The sequence below is a fragment of the Ciconia boyciana genome, chromosome 3, assembly GCF_034638445.1.
Source record: "Ciconia boyciana chromosome 3, ASM3463844v1, whole genome shotgun sequence".
NCBI lineage: Eukaryota > Metazoa > Chordata > Aves > Ciconiiformes > Ciconiidae > Ciconia > Ciconia boyciana.
In genome coordinates this window covers 75,138,024-75,160,893 of record NC_132936.1, presented here as the reverse complement: position 1 = coordinate 75,160,893, position 22,870 = coordinate 75,138,024, and the positions used below count along the sequence as shown (strand labels likewise).

General features: G+C 41.2%; 1 protein-coding gene across 1 annotated transcript in view; it reads right to left on the bottom strand.

The window, feature by feature from the left end:
* Positions 1–13,168: 13,168 nt before the first annotated feature.
* The window catches only part of EPM2A (EPM2A glucan phosphatase, laforin), a 42,707-nt gene continuing 33,005 nt past the window's right edge, over positions 13,169–22,870 (bottom strand). The window contains exons 3-4 of the mRNA XM_072856183.1: positions 17,665–17,906; positions 13,169–16,251 (exon numbers count right to left, since the gene is read on the bottom strand). Of these exons, the coding sequence (XP_072712284.1) occupies positions 15,971–16,251; positions 17,665–17,906 (523 nt within the window). The 3' untranslated portion in view covers positions 13,169–15,970. The remainder of the gene's footprint in view (positions 16,252–17,664; positions 17,907–22,870) is intronic.

Sequence of the window (22,870 nt, the reverse complement as noted above, 5' to 3'; positions counted from 1 at the left end):
CAGGGAGAGAGGATGAGCGAGGATGGAGGAAACCTGCTCTCACACCACGTGGTGCCCCATAGCCCTGGCACAGCTCTGCCCTGCCAAGTGAGATCAAGACAAAGACGCTTTTAGGTGGGTTTCTCAGGAACGTGCCCATTCCCAGCAAAGCGTTTTCCCTGCAAAGTGTTATCTGAGCTCCCCGGGCTTTCATGTCAGGATCTCCCCATTACAGACTTAATCACAGAAATTATGTGAGATATGAGGTAAACTGTAGGGGAGGCGCATCCTTCCTCCCTTTTGCATTAACTTACAGATGTTATAATGTGAAATATTATGATATGAGAATGCATTATTCTCTCAGGAATATCTTGGGGGGAAAGTAGAAGAGAATATAGCTGAATTTAAGGAAATTTGCCAGTTACAATACAGCTACTTTCCGGGTAAATGGCTGCTCTTTGCCAAGTGCAAAAGCTTTATGATACACATAGAAGAACAAGCCCATGGCAAAGGCAAACTGTAATCATCGCAGAAGGTAATATTAAAAATAGGATCTTCTGTGGCTTTCTAGATTTCCCCTATATTGTGTATATTTTTCAGAACAAAATAAAAAAATAAGAAACAGCAATTTGTATTTGGGCCTGTATGTGGGCAGCAGACCTCGATAAGTACGTGGGTGCAGATATTTTTATTAGGATCCCGCAAACACAAGGATCGGTAAAGCTAAAGCTTTTTTTTCCCTACCTTCTTGGGGAAGCTGGGAACATTTTGACAGAGTTGCCAACCCCCACACACACGTGGGTGTTTGCATACTTTCTTCTCCCAGCGTGCTTTCCCTCACTTTCCAGGTCTCTCATTTCCTTTTCAAGCTGGTTTCTCCAGCTATCCCATTTTTACAAAATTAAATAGCACGTTTCCTTTGGGTTTCTCTTTGCCTGTCTGCCCAGAAGGGCAGCAGGTCGGCTTGGCGGGCAGGCAGGAGGTCTGGGCTCTCTGCTGCCTTCTGAAATGCGCTGGCAGGAGGCTGACCAGGATTTCATCGCAATATCCCCAAAACGTTTCGTGACGACTCTCAAAACCTTGCTCATGTAAGGAGGCTGGTGTGGGGTTTTTTAAGCGTTAATATGTCTCTGGTTTTGTGCCAGGCTGCAACAGCTGACTTTTCTATAAACTCTCCCTAACGCTAATCCCCGCAGATGGATACACGGGCATGCCGTGGTGAGCAAGGGGCTCCCTACACTGGCTTTCCTCTGTTTTTCTCCCCTCCGTTCTCCCCGAGGGGAAGAGGTGCCCCAGGCGAGGAGTCTGGACCACCAGCACCCACAACACCGCTACGGCGGACACTCAACAGCTTGGGTCCCGGGTATTTAAAGATGGTTTATAGCTCTGAGGTGAGGGGCCGGTCTCTGCTGGGAGGCTGCCCTCAAATCTGCTCCTCTGGCATGTGGACACTTCCCACCAGGAGGGCACGGGCCGTCTGTGCACGACGGAGCTCTCCCAGATTGCAACGAACTCCCACAGCAACTGAAAAAAACATCCCTCACCTTGACATCCACTTTTAGGTCATGATTTTGTCTGTCCTGTTTTTCATGAATATATTTCCTGAGGGACTTCGGCCTGGTTCAGATTTCCCCCACCGCGGCACAAGCTGTTTGAGGGCGGCAGATGAAGAGTGTGGGAACGGCTGCAAAGGCACATGCCCTTTCCCCCTTTCCTTCTTTCCCCCAAAGCTACCATTTTTAGAAAACTGTCAGTAAACTGATGTTTTCTGTGACTGCTCTACAACTAAATATATAGTTTCCCCTTTAAATTTTTATTGAAATGATTTGGTCATTTGGGAAAAAGAAGAAAAAGACAACAGAAAAACCAAATTATTTACATTCTAAACCTGTAATGTTTCTCCATTCTGAACGATAACTTTTGCTGGCAGTATTCGAGTATCTTATATGGGCTAAGAAGGGGAAGAATGGAAATATTTACCATTTGGTGAGGCAGCACCCAACCTTCCCTCTCCTCCACTATGATATACCCTTTTTACACCTTTTTCATTCTAGCAAATGTTTGCAAGCTGTTGAATAAAACAGGGATTGCACATACACACTTTTTTTGTCTCACAACAGATGACAGCCTCAGGAGCTGAGATCCAAAAACCCCCTTAGGTTCTGGGGCGCCAGCGGTGCCAGCACGGAGCACTTCCATGCCTTGTATACATCAGCCACCAGGGATGGGATTTACAGCGCTGTAGGCACTTTGGAGAGTTTAGGCTTCAGAGCAGAAATATCACTTACTAGCTGTGGGTATCTTAAATGCTGATGTGAGCATATGCCACCACTTCTCTCATTTCTTCTGAAATACCAGAGATTATTGTGATATCTTTGGCATAATAGCCTACTCATAAGAATGCTTGCTTTGGAAATTACCATAAAATCTGCAAGTTGCTTTATCAATAAGCTCTAGGCTAGGCTGCAGTATGGTGGGATCAAGTCACCCACTCCCCCCCAGCCCCAGCATCATGCCAGAGCTGTGCCAGTGTGCAGAACAGATCTGAAGTTTCATTGGGCCAGAGAGAGGGAAAGCACACCAGAGATGTGGATGGCGGGATCTGGATACCAGGATGCTCACGGTTGACAAGGAGCCTGGTGGTGTCCTTCCTGCTCTCCAGGATGTTTCTGGCTTGTTAAGGCTCTTTAACATAAATTTCCTTCACGTGCTATACAGCTCAGCGTCTAGGGCCACATCCTGCGAGACACCGTCTTGAAGCATTTTGGGCAGAGGAGTGAATTAAGCCTAGGGTCCCTTTTCTAGGCCAATATTTTAAGCCCTGGATAATCACGATGAGCACTACAGCCATCACCCCCCTCCCCATCACCCTGAAAGGCAAGGGTGAGTCAGCAACTTCATAACAAAGGACAGGTGTCTCCGCAGGGGCCGATGCTATGCCCCGTGTCCCAGGCAGGCAGAGGTGCTTACCTGAAGTTCTCCCAAGCTAGGGGCAGGCATCAGATTTGCCCCCTGCCCTCTGATTTTCTATTAGGTATCTCCAGGTGACTCCTCAGTCAGCATGCAGGTGGCACATGGGGGCTGGGACACCCAACAATAGAGCCTCATCTGGTCCCTAAAACTTACATGGTTTGATTCAGTTTTTAGCTGGTAATTAAAAAAAGCTTCTTAAGAAACTTCTTGCTGCCTGCTCTGTAGCTGGGGTATTACAACTACTGCAGGTCACATACCCAGAAATAAAGCCATGGGGAAAGGGATGGGGACTGGGACAAGGACTTTAGGAGGCATTAATCAGAAACATGCTCAGGCACATCCATGAGGACTCTCATTCCTTTAAGTTATCCTCCATTACTTTTAGGTCTTTTACCTATGCATATATACATCAGGATTTTTATAAATAAAATAATTCACCAGAATTACAGTAGTGCAATTGCCAGAGGAGCCACACAGCAATGCTAAGGTAGTGATTGCTTTCACTTGATTGTTTAATCACTCAGAAGCACCATTTGGTGCCTGCAGGATTTTTGCATCTTGAGGTATCTGCGAGATGGCCAGATGAGTGCAGGTGCTCACCTCCCTCTCCATGCTGGTGGCTTTTGGCCAGGGGCAGTGAACAAATGGAAATCAGAAGAATGCAAGAGTTAATGAAAGCTATGTGGGAATGGCATGCCCACGTTATTTAATATCTTAATAAACCAGGTTTCTGAGGCAGCAGGTAACAAGCAGGGATAGAGCAAAAAAGTTTGCTTCAAGGAAAGCCAAGGTTTAGAAATGACCTTTTAAATGTTTACACCTAAACAAAGGCTCAGAGCAGGGAGTTCCACTTTAAAACAGAACAAAATGAGTTTAGCTCTGCTGCAATGCTGTTGGAGCCCTCATGTTCAGCAAAGCTTTTGCAGATGAGCTTGTGCTTAGGTTTGGGCTAAGGTTTTGTTTATTCCCATTGGACTTCATCTAGCGCTTAATATTCTGTTATGTGTGTGCTTAACAGAGCACACGCTTCTCTGATGGAGAAAGTGGAGAAGAGATTAATTAAACTCTGACTCTTCCAGTACAAAAACTAGGGGATATGAAATGCACTGCAAAACAAACAAAATAATATGGTTATTCCTCCAGTGTGTAGCAGACTTGTGGAGTTTCCTGCCAGAGGCCACTGCAAATGCTTGAGGCTTATGCCCACAGGAGACAGAGAAAGCACTTGAACAGAGATATATTATAGATTACTAAACAGAGGAATTACACCAGCTCTGGAAATCACTTGAGCTACAAATGGTCAGAGCCTGGGGGCAGGGTAGTACCCTCTATGTTTGCCCTGTTCCAACTCTGCCCTTGGCTTCTGCTTGCAGCCACTGTCCAAGTCAGGCTGTTGGGCTGGGTGAACCCTCAGAGTGACCGAGTGCAGCCGTTCTGTAAGTGAACCGCTCTGGGCAGGTATGGCCTACGCGAGAACAACATTATTAGCTTCGCTTTAGAAATACAGAAGCCAAGACTGAGTCTCAGACCCTGTTTCCAGGATATCTCTGGGATGCAACTCATGTTTTTGAGCTGAGCAAACAAGGGATCGCCCTTGAAATCAGAAGATTTCAGGGATCGCCCCTGAAATCAGAAGAGAAATATTATTCTTACAGGCCCCTGGGAGACACCAAGTATAAATCAAAGCAAACTCAAGCTGTTGGTCATCAGTTTTCGTTGACTGTTCTCATTTAGCCACCCACTTCACTGCCGAAGCTCCACCGCCAAACAGAGGTCCTTGGACTTCTGCCGCTTCCCCTCCAGGACAGATAATTGGAGTACAGAGCAAACTCACCACAGTCCCCTTACTGTGCAGCATTTTGAAACGCCTCTCAGAAGTCACTAGGTTATAAAATGCCAATGTACCTCTAGTAAAGAAGAGGACTGCTTGTCTTAGCATTTGTGTTGCGTTAACTATTAAAACTCTGAGTTAATATTTTATGAAATCGAACGGCAGAATAGCCTTGAGCTCGATTCTTTCAGGATCAGGTACCCACGTACACCCCTCCTTGTCAGCAACTGGGGAATCTGCTCCTGTGCAACCAAGGCACTCTGCTGGTCGCAGAACTGCTGTTGGCCACAGCCATGAACGCTGGCTGAAGGAATTGTATTACAGGCTAGTAGCAGAGGGGAAAAATAACTAATTGTAACCAGTGAACAGCTTCAACAGATCTGTGCCAAAACATAGGCAATGAAAGAACTAGATATAGAAAAAATATAAAAATAAGCAGAGATCCATTCATAGGAAACTGCTGCAGCTCTGATATCTAGTATGCAGCTCCAAAGGGCTCTGAGGCACACATCATTATTTGTGTGCTGAAGAGACCAAAAGATCATTCACAACTATTGCAAGTTGTCAAGTGTTCTTCAAGACTAGGTCTCTTCACTGAAAGAGAAGGAAACGCATAAAGGTTTCCTGACTAGCAACTGACGTGGGAAAAACCAACCCATTAGTTCAAATTATGTCTAGAAGGACTGATGGAAAATCATGCTAAACTGTAGTTTTCAGATTCTTCAGCAGGGAGATTTATATCTATCTATCTATCCATCTATCTGCTATGATTTCTGTACATCTCTTGGAGGTGACCTAAAGCCACATAGAACCATTACACAGTTTTATGCTTCTCCCTACCAAGTTCAGGAACTATGAAGGAACAGATGAAAAGAAGGAGCTGTGGCACTGAAGTAGATAGAGTATTGCTCTGGTATTTGGCAAGTCTGGAACGAGCAGTTACCAAGAAAGGGTAAGGAAGCCCACGGAGAATAAAAATGCCACAGGTCAAAAAATTTTCTTCAAAATTTCTGTAGTATTTCAGTCTGCTTCAAACGGGAGGAGAAGCAGGGGCAGAAAGCAAGCAGAAAAGTACAAGAGTAAATGTGTACAGACTAGAGAAAATCACATTCATCCATAACACAACAGAAATATTGCTAAAAACTGCAGGCTCTCCCCAAGACGCTGCAGAGCTCATTTGTGTTTCCAGCCATTATGTATCTGACACGTATGCATTCATTCTTTTCATTTGGAATCCTGAAAACTCTCATCTTTGGTACGCCTTCTCCATTTTATTTCTTTTCCAGACAGGCATGTGGCACATGAACACAGATGCTCGGACAACTCTGCTGGTGTGCACACCACAGTTTTCAGATATTGTATTTGTAATGAAGTTCCGACACCTATTATCCCCTTTCCCTTGAAAAACAAAGTGATTTCACTTTTCCACCTTACACAGCTTGTTTTAATCAGAGAGTCATGTAACAAGCAAGTGTCTTTACCCTTTTCTAAGGGCTCACAACTCACGGCATTTGCTGGGGGCATTTCGGTTGCAGCAACACACCGATTTAGAACTTGTCTCATCAAAAATCAAGGTGGAGAATGCAGCAATTACTTAGACACCAAGTGTAAACTTTTCAACTTGAAATCCCCAGGACTATTCTCGTACTGAAATTTCCACAAGCAGTAAGTGCTTTGTTAGATCAGTTTCTATCTAAAGGAGGTGTCCCCTGAGCAAAGCCTTTCAGAGTGCAGAAGGAGAATCAGCAGATAGTCTGCCTGAACCCACTGCTAAAAAAAGGGACCAAAGGTATGTTGATGTGCATAAGCATGTCTTCTGTTTGACTTTAACAACTTTTTCCAAATCATTTTGTCTCCTGCCTTGTCATACGAAAAGCAGATAATAGCAGGATAAACATTCCGGTAACTCCTGTGTTTCTCGCCAATGTCTGTTTTACAGGTGTGGGGTTTTTAACACAAATTATAACATGGTGAACCCTGGATCTTTACAGCAGCACAAAACCATAACAGTTTCAGAAACAGTTTCAAACCTAGCTATTTTTAAAATTTTCTGTACTACCCAAGCATATGTTTTAGTCTGAAATAGAAGACAGCAGGTGAGTAAAAAGAAGATAACTGCACATTCTAAGCTCAGTAATACCCCAATAAACCAGGATGATAATAATTAAAAGCACAGAAATTACCCTAGGTATATATCATTTACATCAATTCCTGATACGATTCTTTGGGGTTTTGGTTTTTTCTTTTTAAATCAGGGTGCCACTGAAAGACACCTTGAAATTATTGCTATTCAGGAAAGCAAAATAAGAACCATGTTTACAGCTAAAATTAAGTTATTGATTTCAGTTCCATAAGCAGAAATACATGAATGGCAGAGCTCAGCATTTTCCAAAGTGTACTCGAGTCATGTTCCCAGCAATCAAGAGAGACCTAATCAAATTTTTTCCTCTCAAAAATAATGATCTTGGCAGATTTTGCTAAATAGCTTGCCAGGCTTTGCTGTTCCTGTGCATATTGTGTGCTTTTGGTGATCACTGGGTGCCGAGATGTATTTGTGTCTCACTGCCGCATTTCCTCAGTCCCTGCGCTTGTGTGCGCTAGCTGCTGAATGAGATCTTTCCAAGTGCACTGAAATAAGAGCGATGATCTGACTGCGTCAGTCGCACCGCCGCCCCCAGGGAGCCAGCCCTGCTCACGCCTCATCTCCGAGCCTTTCCCCGTGCTCCTGGCCATTTCCCAGCCACTCTTGGTTCACACAGCTCTGCCTGGACTGCCTCCCCTCCCTGTCCTCAGCCTGCGTCGCAAGCCCTCGCATTCTCCTCTGCTTCTTTCCACGTGACGTGAGACCACTGGAAGGAAGGCTGCTGGCCACTTGCTCTGCCTCATCTCAGCAGACCACTGCTTTCTTCAGTTCATGTATTTTCCTACTCCTACTTCTAAATCGTTCTCTAGTGGTCTCATACATATCTAGTTATTGCCTTGTGAAATGTTTTGTAGTCCTTTGCATGAAAATTACTGCAGAATAATGCATTTCTTTTACCATGGAAGATGTCAAAAATTCAGAGCAGCATTTTCTATTTTAGTTGCCCATAGTTGGGTATCTAAATTAAATTAAAAAAAAAACCAAACCTAAAACCACACCACAAATGAGATTTTCAGTGGTGCTGAGAACACCATGATTGTTTTCATTATTCTCTGAATGGAACGGCACCTGGATGGAAAGAGCAATATAAGGCACCAAGAAAACTTCAGTAAGTCTGACTGAAGATGATGGCATCTGTTCATGCATCCTTATTTCCAGGTGAATAAGATATCCCAGCTGGGAAGAAGGCCAGATCAGAGTTCTGGTTCTTATTACTAGACCATGCGTTGCTTGTTGCTTGCAATACTCACACACATACCAGGAAAGTATGTTGGGGACATGGACAAGCAATTCCCTGTGAAATTTAAGCCGATCATTTAGACCATATTAACATAGAGTTGCAAGGTACTTGAAATAGTGTCTGATCAAGTGCTCACAGGCACCCACACAGCCACTGGAGGTGGAGGCACTGAGAACAGCAGTTGTCCCATCCAGTTACTGGTAGAGGACTGAGGTTAAGTATCCTTTGTGCCATGTTAAGAAACAGAGTAACTCAAGTAAAGAGACTAAATAATCCATTTCACCTGCAGAGGCAGAGGCAGCACTGGGTGCAGGACCTGTCTCTTGTTTTCCAGTCCACCCTTCTCCTGGCTGGATCCCGCTGGGCCATCTTGGTTCTGCGAGATGACTTTCAGCTCCCTTATTCCAGATATTCCTCAGACATCCACACGGCAGCCTTCCTCTGAATCTGGCCAGCTCTGCCAAACTTGGCGATGGTCTGAACGATGCCGTTTAACAATCAGCTAACTGGGGTCAGGGCCACTGCTACTCACAGTTACAATTTCCCATTCTGGTGCTCTGGCTTTAGAGAGCACCACAGGTGTTGCGGGACAAAAGACCTCTAAGAGGCTTTCCTGTTTCAGCAAGACACATGTGAAGAGAAAGAATCCATCAAGACATACGCTTGTTTAGGCTTCCATCTGGAGCTATCATTTAAGCATATTTTAAGAGGTGCCCTTCCCATTAGTTCTTCTAAAGCATAGCCTTATCGATCCTATTTCAGAACAACACATCTCTACGCAAGGGATTTATTTGACTGCCAAACCACAAAGCACCAGCAACCACTTTTGTGCTCATAAAGCTTCACCTGCTCAAGTACACGCCATGAGTTAGTTGCCCAAGAGAGGGTGTAAAACTGCTCTGTGTTCTTGAGAGCTTACCCTTCCACTTTTCTTTCTTTATACAGCTAAATATTGTAAGCCTACATAGTTTGGTAGTATCCCTTTAACTGGTTAGTGAACTTTAAATACCAGCTACACTTCTATCTAACATATTGATTATGTTTTCAAATGAGTTGTGGTGTTTGCAACCCCACTCCAAAATATTTTTCCCTTTGACATTAGCTAGGATCATACTTCGTATATTTTTGCCTTTCTCCAAATACAATCTTTATATTCACTTCTTAACCTCTGTGTTTATGTTTTTTATTGAATTTTTGAAGATTGGATTCATTTTCAGCATTTGATTTGTTGCAGTGACTTCGGGCTGGCTGCCCAACTTAAACATGGCTGCTACCCTTGGCTGATGGCCTGACTGTTAATTATTTCCCTGCTGAAACTGCATTGCCACAAAACAAATTTTGTTATAATGACATTAAGTAAAGACCATAGAAACCTGCCGAGCATGAGAATTTTTTTCTTGGCAGCTATTTTGTGCTTTTTCCTCATATCATCTAAATCAAGAATGAGATATCATTTAATATTCTACCAGCTCATGAATAAACAGGCCTTCTATTTTCCTTGATGTAAATATAACAACATCAGCATTGAAGTAGTTATCAAATCACATACATTATCCTGCAATCTTTATAAGTTCAATCTCCCAAATAAGACGATATGTTTAAGCACAAAAAGGTTGAATTATATAGGGCTAAGGTTCACAGTGTCACCATCCTTGTTTTACAGGGTGTAACAGTTCTTATTTCCTTATCCCCAGACAAGCCTTGATATGTAAAAAAGGTAAAGATAAGTAATGCGTATTTTATTAAACAAATATGGCATTTTTAGTCAAAAACCATTTATAAACTAGTCAAGACTGGAATGAAGCATCTTGAGGTGAAAGGGTGGAGCAAGAGGAAAATATGTCTAATTAAGAATGAACACCCTACAGATTCACTGTTAGCATAACTGAAGGGCCAACAACATGTATTTTGATTGCCTATATCACAACTATGAAATTATGCTAATATATGTTAATGTCATTGCCCTTGAAAAAATGCTTTCCTCTGTTAATTTAGGAAGAAGATCAATTATGAAGTCATATGGTTTGGTCTTGCTGTTGGTGATGTCATTGTGTTGCTGGGTAACAGAAAGAGGATTAATTCCTTTATACTTCCACCGTTCCGAAGTCTGCTCCCTCAGAGCAGCCTCTTTCCCTTTAAGCTATATACATGTGGAAAATAAAACACCATTTTTCCCAGCAGAATATTTTTAAGGCAATAATTGCAGAAGTGTTGATTTACCACTAAGAATGTAAACAGCTAGAGTTGGAGACAGTCATCTATATCCTGTCCTCTGCTACATTAATCCAATTCCATTTTAGCTAAGGGCAGCCTGGTGTTCATTATCCTTCAAGAAGGTAGGGCTTGCTTGCCAAATATATGCTTTTGCGGTAGTTGTTATGCTTCTAAATACTTCTTCATAATTTCCTGTTGCACAGTCCCAGTGTATTTTTTTAAAGAATCATAGTATTTATTTTTTTTAACTCTATCATTGGTTTGAAACCTCTCACTGTAATTTAATGATGAAGAATAAAAGCAGTCAAATACACTTACAGCAAATGCATTTGACTACTTCAAATCAAATTTTTTTTCTCAATTACAGCCCAGTGAAGGCAGTGGGTTTTATAAATTAGAACTCAAAAAGGACATCATAGTAGGTAATGGAGTAAGTCTGACTTTTTGCATTCTTGTTTTAAATAGGGATTTTATTACCTGCTCCTGCACAACCTACAGCCTATCTTTTTCCTTTATCTTTGCCCAAGAGGGCTTGGCTGGCAGTCTCAAATTTTAATTCCACCCCAGAGCAGAGACACTGTTTTGCACATGTTTTTGTGCAGCACAAACAGTTCAGTTGCCAGTTGAGAGACTTTCCAACTACTCTGGAGTACAACCTGGTATAAAACCTGCAGTCCCAGCCACATCCAGAGCTTTACTGTGCTTGGTGCTGGACAAACAGAAAGGGAAGACCAAGAACTTACAACCAAAGGAACTAGAGCAGACAACTGCCAAATGGACCAAAGTTCAAAGCATGAAATAACAAGTAAGGAGTAAGGGAGAAAGGAAGGTATTCAACAGTCGTGCCAGCCAGCCCAGTCTCCTTTCACCAGGCTGCATTGCCTACCTAAAAATGTCACGCAGAAGATTCTCATATCAAAAGCAAAAATATTCACAAAACTGTACCATTCAAAGCCCAATCCATCCCTGTATTTGTTACAAAATCACTCGTAAGAGCTAGGATTGCTCAGCTCCTTCATGTACATAGCCCTGGGAAAGAATATATACTATTGTTTGGCCTAATAATGACATCGAGATACTCTAAGTACCTGGAGTTATAAATGGTCCCATTCCATGTAGCAAATTCTACTTTCCTCTTTAATTTACCAGAGGTAAAAAGCTGGCTGTAACAGGGCACAGAATACTGATGCTCATACCAGCACAAAACCATTTTCTCCAACTGATGCTTTTCAGTGATGAGTTATCAAAATATTTCTACCTGGCTCCTGTTATTGTGTATGTATTAGTTTGGTTCCTTGGGCCCACTTTAAAATAACTGTTACTGTTTATCTGTTTCTAGTTCTTTCTATAGTTGTTCTTTAAATTTTGTAGCATTTTTATGACTAAAGTAGCAAGGAAATATACAAGTGTATGAACAACAGACTGTCTTCATCTTTTAATCCAAAATGCATCAAGAGGCTACTCTGTGGAAACAGCTAATGATCCAATCAGCATAAGAACATATTACAAATTGGAATTCTAATAGATAATCTCTAGATGCAGATTTATCATATAATTATACAGTTGGCAAAATGGAATATTTTTATATGATTGCTTTTTCTGTTGCTGTAGCCTCTTGCAATGATCTCTTTAGCATCTAAATTCCTAGTTGCATTCAACAGACAGGGCTTTGAATGAATGTTACTCGACAGGGTGGCCTTCAATGAGGAAGGTAGGAAGGTGGCAAGGAGGAAAAAAAGTATGCTACAAATAGGTACAACGGGACTTCAAGCCATGAGATCTCTTTGGATTCTTTGTTAACATGATGTTGGCAAGTTTTTTCATGTAGTTCATCAGCTAATGCAATCTGTATATGATATAGTCCCCCAGCAGTTCAGCAGACAAACAAAGTGAAATGACAATAAACAATGAATCAACAACCCCTTACTAGGGCTTCCTGGAATGTGTGGCTTCTGTACCATTTGAATTCCTGCCCTACAAATGAAGCACCAGTCTGCTTCCATTGCCAATAAAATCAGAATTATAAATAGCCGATATAGCACAGCTATACTTATTTAGTCATATACTTACTTGTTTGTGCCATGTTATGCACTGTTCAGTCCCAAGAGCCCTAAAAAAGAAATACTGTTAGCTGTGAAACAAGGACCAAAACCACAAGTACTTGTCCCAACATATATTACAAGTTGCATCTGATGGAAAGGACTGTCTGTCGGGGATGCTTGGAAACACGTTTTAAGCTTGGGGTTTCAAATATATCTCAACTGAAATGTAAAACTTAAGCGACTTCTACTCTCTACTTCTTACGCCATCCTCCTCCTCTCAGCACTTGATTTTGAGCGGCACACGGTAGCAAAAGCTCACCAGTTTTACTTTAAATTCAGTCAAAATGAGGTAACTCCTGGGCGCTCAGCTGTAGCTCTGCACATTCACGTGAGAGCCCAACAGCCAGACAGCAGCACTCACACACTCCCTCTGCTCTCCGCATCAGGCTAGGAGGAACAACCCCCTTTTTTGGTCTTTGGAGCTATCAGAGGTGCCATATCAGCCACGCATCTTTGTTGTGCTGTTTTTGGAGATTTCCTCCTCAACAGCCTACCAAAACTGACACAGCATAGCAGACAAGAAATGGGCTGTTACCATTAAAGTGGCCGGTCCCACCTCTATATAGAAATATCAGTCATGACCCTTTTTGCTATTCATGAAACTGGGAGCCAAAGACATATGACAAAATGGGCTGCTGGAATTGTCAATATGTTTTTATTTAATAGAGAAATTTCTCATCCATTTTCTAAATGGGCAGTGTTATTTCAGAAGAAAATATAAGAAACAAAGTCATGATCAAAACCACACATATAGAATAACTTAAACATTTTTGCTTTTGAATATGATTGAAGTATAGGATAAATAAAATGTATTGTATTATTCTGGACATTCTCCATAAACAGTTGTCCTAGGTACTTGCCCACACTATCCCACACACCCTGCCACTCATAACTACCCAGCCTTGGGGCAGATCTCTGGATGATATTCTTAAATTGCTTATTAACCGTAGACAAAACCAAAACAATATTCCCAAGAAGCATCTTAACTACCCAAGGACGTTCAAGATACTGAAAAGTTATGGTAATGAAGGAGAAAACATCATAGAAGAAGGTAGCTAAGGTGCCATTTTGTATTTCCTCTATAAAAAAAACTCTCAGAGGAAGAAGTATAATTGCTAATTGTCTCCATGAAGTGGTACCCGAAGTAAGTAATGGCTTCAGTACAAAACCCAGATACTAGATTAAGCTCAAGGCCAGTGTTTTAGTAACAGATCTCCCAGGCAAAACATCACTAATCACTGCAGAGCACAGTACACTGCAAAAACCAACACCAGTCTTTAAGATGTTCAGCAAAAAAAAAAGAGCATGGTGCAGATCAGATAAACCAATATCTAGAACAGATGAATCAATATTGTGACCTGCAACTGTTAACAGATAGAAATTCCTTAATACTCTCTGGTTAATCTGTTATTATCTCAAACCCTTTGTGCCCCACGCTGGGCACCAAAAAGGACTGTTGTGGTTTAGCCCCAGTCAGCAATTAAGCACCACGCAGCCGCTCGCTCACCCTCCCCCCCTCGGTGGGATGGGGGAGAGAATCAGAAGAGCAAAAGTAAGAAAACTCGTGGGCTGAGATAAGAACAGTTTAATAATTGAAATAAAATATAATAATAATAACAACAACAACAAAAATAATAGTAATGAAAAGGAAAACAACAAAAGAGCGAGAGAGGAACAAAACCCAGAAAAAAACCCCAAGTGATACAACCGCTCACCACCTGCCGACCAACGCCCAGCCCGTCCCTGAGCAGCGATTGCTGCCCCCCAGCCAACTCCCCCAGTTTCTATACTGAACATGATGCCATATGGTATGGAATAGCCCTTTGGCCAGTTTGGATCAGCTGTCCTGGCTGTGCCCCCTCCCAGCTTCTTGCGCACCCAGCAGAGCATGGGAAGCTGAAAAGTCCTTGACCAGTGTCAGCATTACTTAGCAACAACTAAAACATCAGTGTGCTATCAACATTATTCTCATACTAAAATCCAAAACACAGCACTGTACCAGCTACTGGGAAGAAAATTAACTCTATCCCGGCCGAAACCAGAATAACAGTTCATATCTAATAGTTTCTCCATTAAGTATTCAGATAATCAATAGATATCGGCTAAACTACTCTGGTACTGACTGGGTCTTTAGAGGGTCAAGTCAGCTGGAAAAAATGAGATTTCACTGAAGAATAAACCTATATAAATTGGGTTTCTTAATGTTTATACATCCTTAATTCTCTATTCCTTAGGAAATGCTTTCTCTCCTTTCTCTCTTGGACTTAACCTACAGCAAACTGGGTTTACCTGAGCAGGGCTGGAAGCTGTTGGTGCCACTGCTTAGTTTAGCTAAGGGACTGAGCAGCACTGGAAAACTTTAGGGATCATCCACAAAGCCAACATTAGCCTACTGAGGCTAAGCTCCTGAGAAACTCTCCACAGAGTTGCTCTTTGCTCCTATAAAGGAATGTATTTGTTTCACTTTGCTAAAACTAGCATCTGTGAACATCCACACACTGCTTGTGCAAGAAGAAGAGACTTTTGCTATAGTGAAGAACTTCATCTAGGTCAACAACACAGAGGCTGTGGTGTCAATCATGCACAGAGGCTTATCATGCAGTTCCTACAGGTCCTGTTTTAGCCCAGCGGTTACTGCTTAGATTGACTTGGCACCTAGGGAGCCCACTGTACAGCACTGCATAGACCAGAAGAGCAAAATGTATCTTTGACTTAGAGATCTCACAGCCTAGGATAATGTAATAAATAGTAGACCTTTCCTGCAACAGAGTAAGACTGCAGTAAGTGGAGCTGTTTCCTCTCTTCATGCCACAATGCAGCATAACCCCAATGTCATAAAATACAGCTATAACTCATAATATTTAACATTAACTACATAGGCAAAGAGAGCAAATTTTAGTTCACTGCATCAGAAATTAGCTTTTTGTTTAAGAAACTGAGTTGAAAAATCAGTTTCCTTCTGGTCTTTCTCATTAATACCACCTGTCTACAAAATTACTAGAAAACACTTCAGTAACATACACTCCACCTAAAATAACTGAGCAGCTTTGACAATGGTCAGCTCCATCCTAATCTGAACCTTAATCCAGTCAAGCTTTGTTGAAAAACAAAAAGCTTTGTTTTTCTGAGAATGCCTTCTCTTTCTTGTCACTGAAATATTGCCAACTCTAACTATTTCACACCACGTCTTATTTAGTGTCTACACAAAAGCCTCAGTTCCTATAGGCAAGTAGTTAAAAGAAAACCTTAGTTTCCCTTTCCAGAGTTTCTAGGTCTCATACTTGCAGAAAGACTTGAAAACATGAATCATATCAGCTTAAAGCAAGCAAGTAAAAAACCCTCAAAGGCACTTTTTAACAGAATTCTCACGACTTCTATGACAAGTTTATAATCTGAAGAGGAAAGGCAGGACTCTGACTCATGATTTCTAAGTCCTTGGGTTCAAATGTAAGGATTCCTCTTCACCTTCTTTTGCCTCTTCTGCTTTTCTACTCTTGTACTTTGCATGAGGAACGAAGATGCCCAAATTTCTGGTAGAAATCATCTTCAGCATGAATCAGAGCTTCCTCATCAATGTATACAGCTGGTCTCCTGGAAGCCAAAAAGTACTGCACTTTCCGCAGGCTCCATCCCATCACGTACTTCAGCCAGCCACTGACAGCAGCTGTAGACCTGCCAACGCCAGCGTTGCAATGAACGTAGACAGTGTGTCCATTCTCCAGTAGCCCGTGCAAGAGGCAGACAGCTTGTGGCAACATCTGTATTCTTCCTAAGGTTAAAAACAAGGCACGTTCATTTGCCTTTGAGAAAGCTAGGTTCACGGTTGAGATTATGTCTGTACAGCCTGATGCACTGTGAATCACAATGGCAAACCTGACATATTTTGGGTTTTTTCTTTTTTTTTTTTTCCCAAATGACCTTCTACCCTAACCTTTGTTTCTTCTGGCAACACAGATTCAGATGACACAAAATCTGTAAAATCCCCCAAGTCTTCTCTAAATATACATTCTGATTAACACTGAATGCGTGGCATATTCCTTTTCACAGGGACTGAGATAAGGCAGCAAATTACATCAAACAGCACATCTTACATAGCATTAAAGTTAGCAAGCCAAAAGTGCAATATTTTTTAGTACCAGAGGTTTGTGAAGCTACCTACGTACTGCTGCTTTCCAAAACATTGTAATGAAAGCCATTATGTCAATAATAAGTGAGGGAGGGAGAGCAGAAGGGTATTTTCCTGTACAACTTAATACTGTTGTGATTTAATTGTGTACTAAGCATATGGTTAAACAACACAGAACAGTCTTTCTCACTCCCAAAGGGATGACTATACCATATTTCCTGACGCCTTTCTCCCTGTTACCCTGGGAACTGAAGCTGCAAACATCAGAGCCTAACTTTTCCTCATGGCACAGATGAGCACTGACATTAAGCCCTTTCAAATCCCTGGTTTAAGGTCTCCTGTCTTCCCTGATGTCCTATTACTGATATGACAGTTCTCTATTTGTGGCAGCAGTATTTCACCCTATCGAAAGCACTCTCTTCTCCTGGGTAGGCTACTCACTCGAAAACACGCACACTTTCTAACCTACTGGCTGGAAACAAGATTCTGAACTGAGCATTCCAATGGAGGAATTAAAAATAATAATTTATATTATGACATGAGGTGCTATGGGTATTCTAAATTTATTACAAATAATTATATAAATTACGGAGATTTATCAGACTGGGATACTATAGATAAAGAAAAATTATTTGCTGGGGGAGGGGAATAGCAGAGACAGATATACAGCACTGTCTCTTCATTTTTAACCAGCAAGGATGGCAAGCTGTTCTGCTGTGCCAGCTTGCAGTCTTCCACCTACACAGCATATTTTCATTATACGGGCCGAATTCAAGCTGAAAGCAAAAACAGTCAAGCAGTTATCAATGTCATATAGCTTTAAACTCAAATACACATATACTGCCAGATATGAAGTACCTTAGATGGCCTCGCTGTCTACAAGAAAATATGAATAATTTGTTAGAGACAACACACACAGAAGTTACAGCTTGTGCGTTAGCTATATTTTTACACAAAATTTACACGGAAAAAAAACCACAGTCATGAAAGTGACAGATTAGTAACTTAAAGGGTTTGTTACTATTAATTGAGCTGCAAGAGTGGTCTGAGCATTACCTTCAGTGCTCATGTCCGGAGTTGGCATCCAGACATAGGCAAGACCTTCCTCTTTATACAGTTTCATAAGGACTTCAGGGCTCATGGGTTCTGGGTAGCGGTTGCAGCCCCAGGAATTCTGAACAATGTCCCATTCGGTCTGGAAGTTCATCACAGCCGTAACACCCAGCTCATGCTTCAGCTTGACGGTCACATGCTCCAGCTGCCGAGGGCAACTTCCCAGCCAGATGTTTGGCAGAATTCTAGCATTGAGAAAACATTGCAGTGGGATCGATTAAAAAATCTTAACAAAGAAACTGCCAAGTTCAGTGCCATTCCAGCTCCAAACGTGCTTAGCATCATCACACAAATACTGCTAAGTGCAGCCTTTTCATGTCATGCAGTAAGCAGCTTCTTATTTCATTACAGTTGAGTTGGTAATGTTTGATGCTGGGGATCAAATTCCTAATCTACCACAAAGAGCCAGATGGTCTGAGAAAAAACTCAGAGCATAACTAGTAGCACAGGTCTCCAAGGCATCCATCATTAAGCTTGCAGTGGAAACTTACTAACATCACAGATTAGAACAAGAAAACTCTGAAGATTCATGCAATTTGCACCAAAAAAAGGAGACCTAAAAGATTCACATGATGCAGATCTGAATTACTTTAGTAATAAGCCAAACACATAGAACTCGTCCAGCTTCATAGCTACTTCTGCAATGAGGAAAGCAAACAGAAAAAAAACCCCTAACTTAAACTACCCTTCTGTGAGGAAGCTCAAAAACAAATGAGGAATTTTCTTCTCATTTTTCCCTGCTCTTGCAGAGTCTAGTGGGAACCAAATGCAGAATTACAATACATGTCTAGTTTCCCTCAAGGCCTGAAGAACCAGAAATTTTGCAAGAAAACTCGAGAGACGTGTAGGATGGATAAACATCCTACTTATCTAAATCAAACTTCAAGATGTCTATGGTTTTCCCATTGTTAATTATCATAAAACTATTGTTTTATGTATGTCTCAACAGATTGACATAAATACAAACTGAATATTAAGAGGCTTGTTTTCAAATGAGGATTTTTAATCTGCACATGCAATTAAACTGATGGTATCTTCAATGGATTATTTACATGCACAAATTATTAGTGATCATTTTAATTTTTTTTTGTTTGCATAAACTTCTATTTTGAACACGCAATCCACAAACTATACAAAATATCACTGCAGTTAAACATACAACTTTGCAAACATTATTAACTGCAAAAAAGTGAAGCCAATCTACAACAAAAGCAAGAGCCTCAAAAATAAAATGTCTGCCATGCATTTCTTATGGTCTTTTGCAATTTTAATCTCAGAGACAAGACAAGTTTTATGTTTATTCAGGAGCAGTTACCCCTATAAACAGTCCTTAAATCATCAGGTAGATATTTCCATTCCACTATCACAGTAATAAGTACTTACTAGCTTTTAATTAAGACCTGTAATCGACAATGATTAAATCCTGCTATGTTACTACTGAAAGATTGTCAAAAAGAAAAATCCAAATCCAGGAAGCACTTATTATTGTTTCCTGTGTTTCAGCTGCATCCACAGTGAGTTACATACCAGCTACACAAACACAGTCTTTAGCCTTAACAGCCCCTGTTTCAGTGAGACAACGCGCTTGATCTCAGTACATGGTAACTGAGTCCAATTTAGACAAATATATTACATAGCAAATAACCATTTCAACCATGTTTCAACAGTGCAATCATTTGAAGAGATTTGACTTAGCTGTTGTTTTACATCCATGTTCTGGTCTAGAATGCAGTAAGAGTATTTCCCACTGCTAACAGAAAATGCATTTGTTCCTAAGCAGCAAGCAAGCTTTAACCCAAAATTTCAGAAATTAAGATCTACACCTTGAAGTCATTTCCTTTGTCACTTTTCCCACACTCCTGAACACTGCCTTTCTAAAGGAGAGAAGACATGGAAAGAAAGAAATTCTGATAGACAGGCTCTGGATTTCTTAAGCTACAAATTAAATTCAGTTCATTTATTAAGAAGTATCAATACCCAGTGGACTCCATGGCAACCTGAAGGAAATCCAATAAAGCACAACAATTGTGTATTACCATTATGTTCAAGGCACAGTCCCCCATGCTGGTACAGGAAGGGAGCTTCACAAAATTGCCCAAAATCCAGCATAACCAGCTAGAGCGTTCCCACTGACCAGAGGGATTAGCGAAGGCCCACTGCAACAACTGCTTCACTGCCCCACTTCCCACGTGCCAGCCCCACAGCAAACCCCATCCTAACCTGAAAGAGTGACTGCTGTCGGGCTTCTGCCATAGGGACCCGCCGCAATAATTAGAGCATTTCAAGGTGGCAAATGTAAGTTAAAGTGCCCTAACGGACACTGATGAGTGGCTGATGAGCAATGCCCACAAAACTCCATAGCGGGAAAAGAAAAACGGCAATATCACTAATACTTTGTGATAATATGAGGATATTCTTTCAGGAGCAAGAACATTAGTATCCTTCCTTAAAAGGCTTTCCTGGAGACTCATACATATGTAATTCTCTTGGTGTTTTGGGAAATATCTAATACAATAAGTTACCTTGACAGGAGAGCAAAAGTGTGTTTTCTAGCATTTGATTGAATCAGGAGTGACTAAAGCATTCCTGAGATAAATAAAAGTCTGGATAGTACCCTTGCTTACAGATAAATCAATGCTTTATGATTTTTTCCCCAATTATTATTTAGTGGGTGAACACCACAGCTGCGCTATCTGCAAGACCACTGGGATATACGCCATTTGTTTATTCTGGTTTTGTAGCCTAAGGGTCTTGTCCATGATGAGACCTCCTGTATTTCACAATAACAATTGCATTTACCAAAGAATCTGATGGGTTTACCAAGTTTTTATCACTCTCTTTCCCTGTGATTAACCGAACTAGTGGTGGTATTCAGAGAATGACCAAAACAATGTATTTAGGACAGCTAGAATTATTTTTCTGATCAGGTCCTAGAGTTTAGCCTTTGAGAGGATCAAGATGCAGCTTGACCTTGGTCTTCAAGCCCCTTATTTACCCACCTCCAAATGACTGTAAAATCTTGGTTTTGCTGGATGAGGCTTAACTGCTCTTTTAGAAGGAAAACAGTCCATGCAGAAGACAGTACTGCAGAGCTGTCCTATCAGCCAATTTATGTAAAAATCCTGGGATAATCCTACTGCATAGTACCTATATTTCCATTTGGCTTTATCTGGTTCATACCTTGACTTTGTCTTACATCAGAATGAAAGAATGAAAGGGTCAGTGTACATGTGAGTACAGAAAATGATGAAGAGTTTAGCAGCTGTATTTTATATATAGATTTTTTGATAGCCCTACTGAGGGCTTAACTACGCTGAGGACCAGGGAAACGTACATATTAAAGCAAGAAAGTGGTAATTTCATTTTTACATCTCCTTCCTTAATAATATAACTTTTAGTTTTCCTTTTCCAATGTGGCTTTTCTTCTTCAAGTTGGCACTACACTTCAGTAGGTAACTAGATTTTAGCCACGAGAGTATTTGGCATGGGAAAGAGACCTCTTTTACTTTCCCCCCTCAACCGTCACGTAATAGTGCCCCGAGCTGTCCGACAGCTGCTGCTTTCCAGCTCGTGTGGTTGTTTTCCAGCAGCAGATTAAGTGATCCCTACGTACAGTTCAAAAAACATTTAAGGATTATGTGTGATCGATAAACCTATAATCTTTTCAGCCGGTAAACCCTTTCATATTCCCCAAATGTCACAACAGGACAGTGTTTTAACAAAATTCTACTTAGAATTCTGTTTTAATATAAAAATGGCACTTTGTCATTGTACATGTTAACTCCCTATGTTACTAAGGATAACAAAGCATGTTTGGTCCCAGAAGACATGGTCAATTCCGAGATATTTTATCAATGAAGAAATCACCTAGAGTAGCATAAAAAATATTCAGCTAACTTCTCAGATTAAGACTTGTAGATTGTCTGAAAGCTCTTTCTTTAAAGCTACTTTCCGTAAAGTTCCTTTCAGCCTGCCCTACATCTCAGTTCTCCATCAGTAATAGGGAGATAATATTTACCTACCTCAAGGGGACTTTTGAGGATTAAATGAATGAATGAATATGAGAAGCTTGAATTTGTGGTAACAAGGGCTAAATGTTAGGCAGGTGTCTGCTCAGTTTACTTGACACAGACCCCAGACTGAAGGCTGACGTGTTAAAAACCTGCCTTTTGACTTGTAAAGTGAGAAAACCAACAATGACTTACCATTACCAGGGAATAAATATGCAAAACCCTGATATCACTTGTACAGTTATTTTCCAGCTGTCATCACACTTAAATTATTTTTAATGATGCAGATATATATTGCACTTGGTTGCTTCCCCCCAGGACCCTGCATAGCCTAGATTAAATTATAACAATTTACCATGAATGCATCTGAAGCAACAAATGCATTCTGTTTAATCAATGCATATGCAAATATTCTTCCCATCCTTAAGGAGTAAATGAATCTGAGGCAATGAAAGATTAGCATTCTGTTACGTTTTTTTTTTAATGGTGCGGATTGTAAGTTTCAGGCTAGAGGAAATGTTCCCAAAGAGTGACACACTGTACCTTTCAATCTTAGACTTCCACAGATAGTACAAAAGCAACCCAGCAACTGTAGCTGTAGGGATCTGATTCACAGGGAGGGTGACCTGACCTAGGGGAAGATAAAGTGTTTGGTGAAACAGTGGAACAGGTTGCCCAGAGAAGTGGTAGATGCCCCATCCCTGGAAACATTCAAGGTCAGGTTGAACGGGCTCTGAGCAACCTGATCTAGTTGAAGATGTCCCTGCTCATTGCAGACGGGTTGGACTAGATGACCTTTAAAGGTCCCTTCCAACCCAAACTATTCTATAATTCTATGATACGCAGCTACTGCATCAGGCTGTCAACTCCTCCTCCATGACACAGTTGTGTACGCTACTTCTTAAGCAGCTCCTGTGTTACTTTTGTTGATAATGGTTTAAGGCAAATGGGCACCAAACTCAAATTTCCTTAAAATGCTGAGCTGTAAACAGGAATGACTCAGGTACTGTTTCCAGATCTGTTCAATCATCAGTGTACTAGGAGCAGGCATCTTATAATCTCTCTTAAAATCAGTCAACCCTTCTAAGGGGTCACAGTTCTTACAGAAAAGGGTAGGATTCAAGCCTTTGGGGAACACA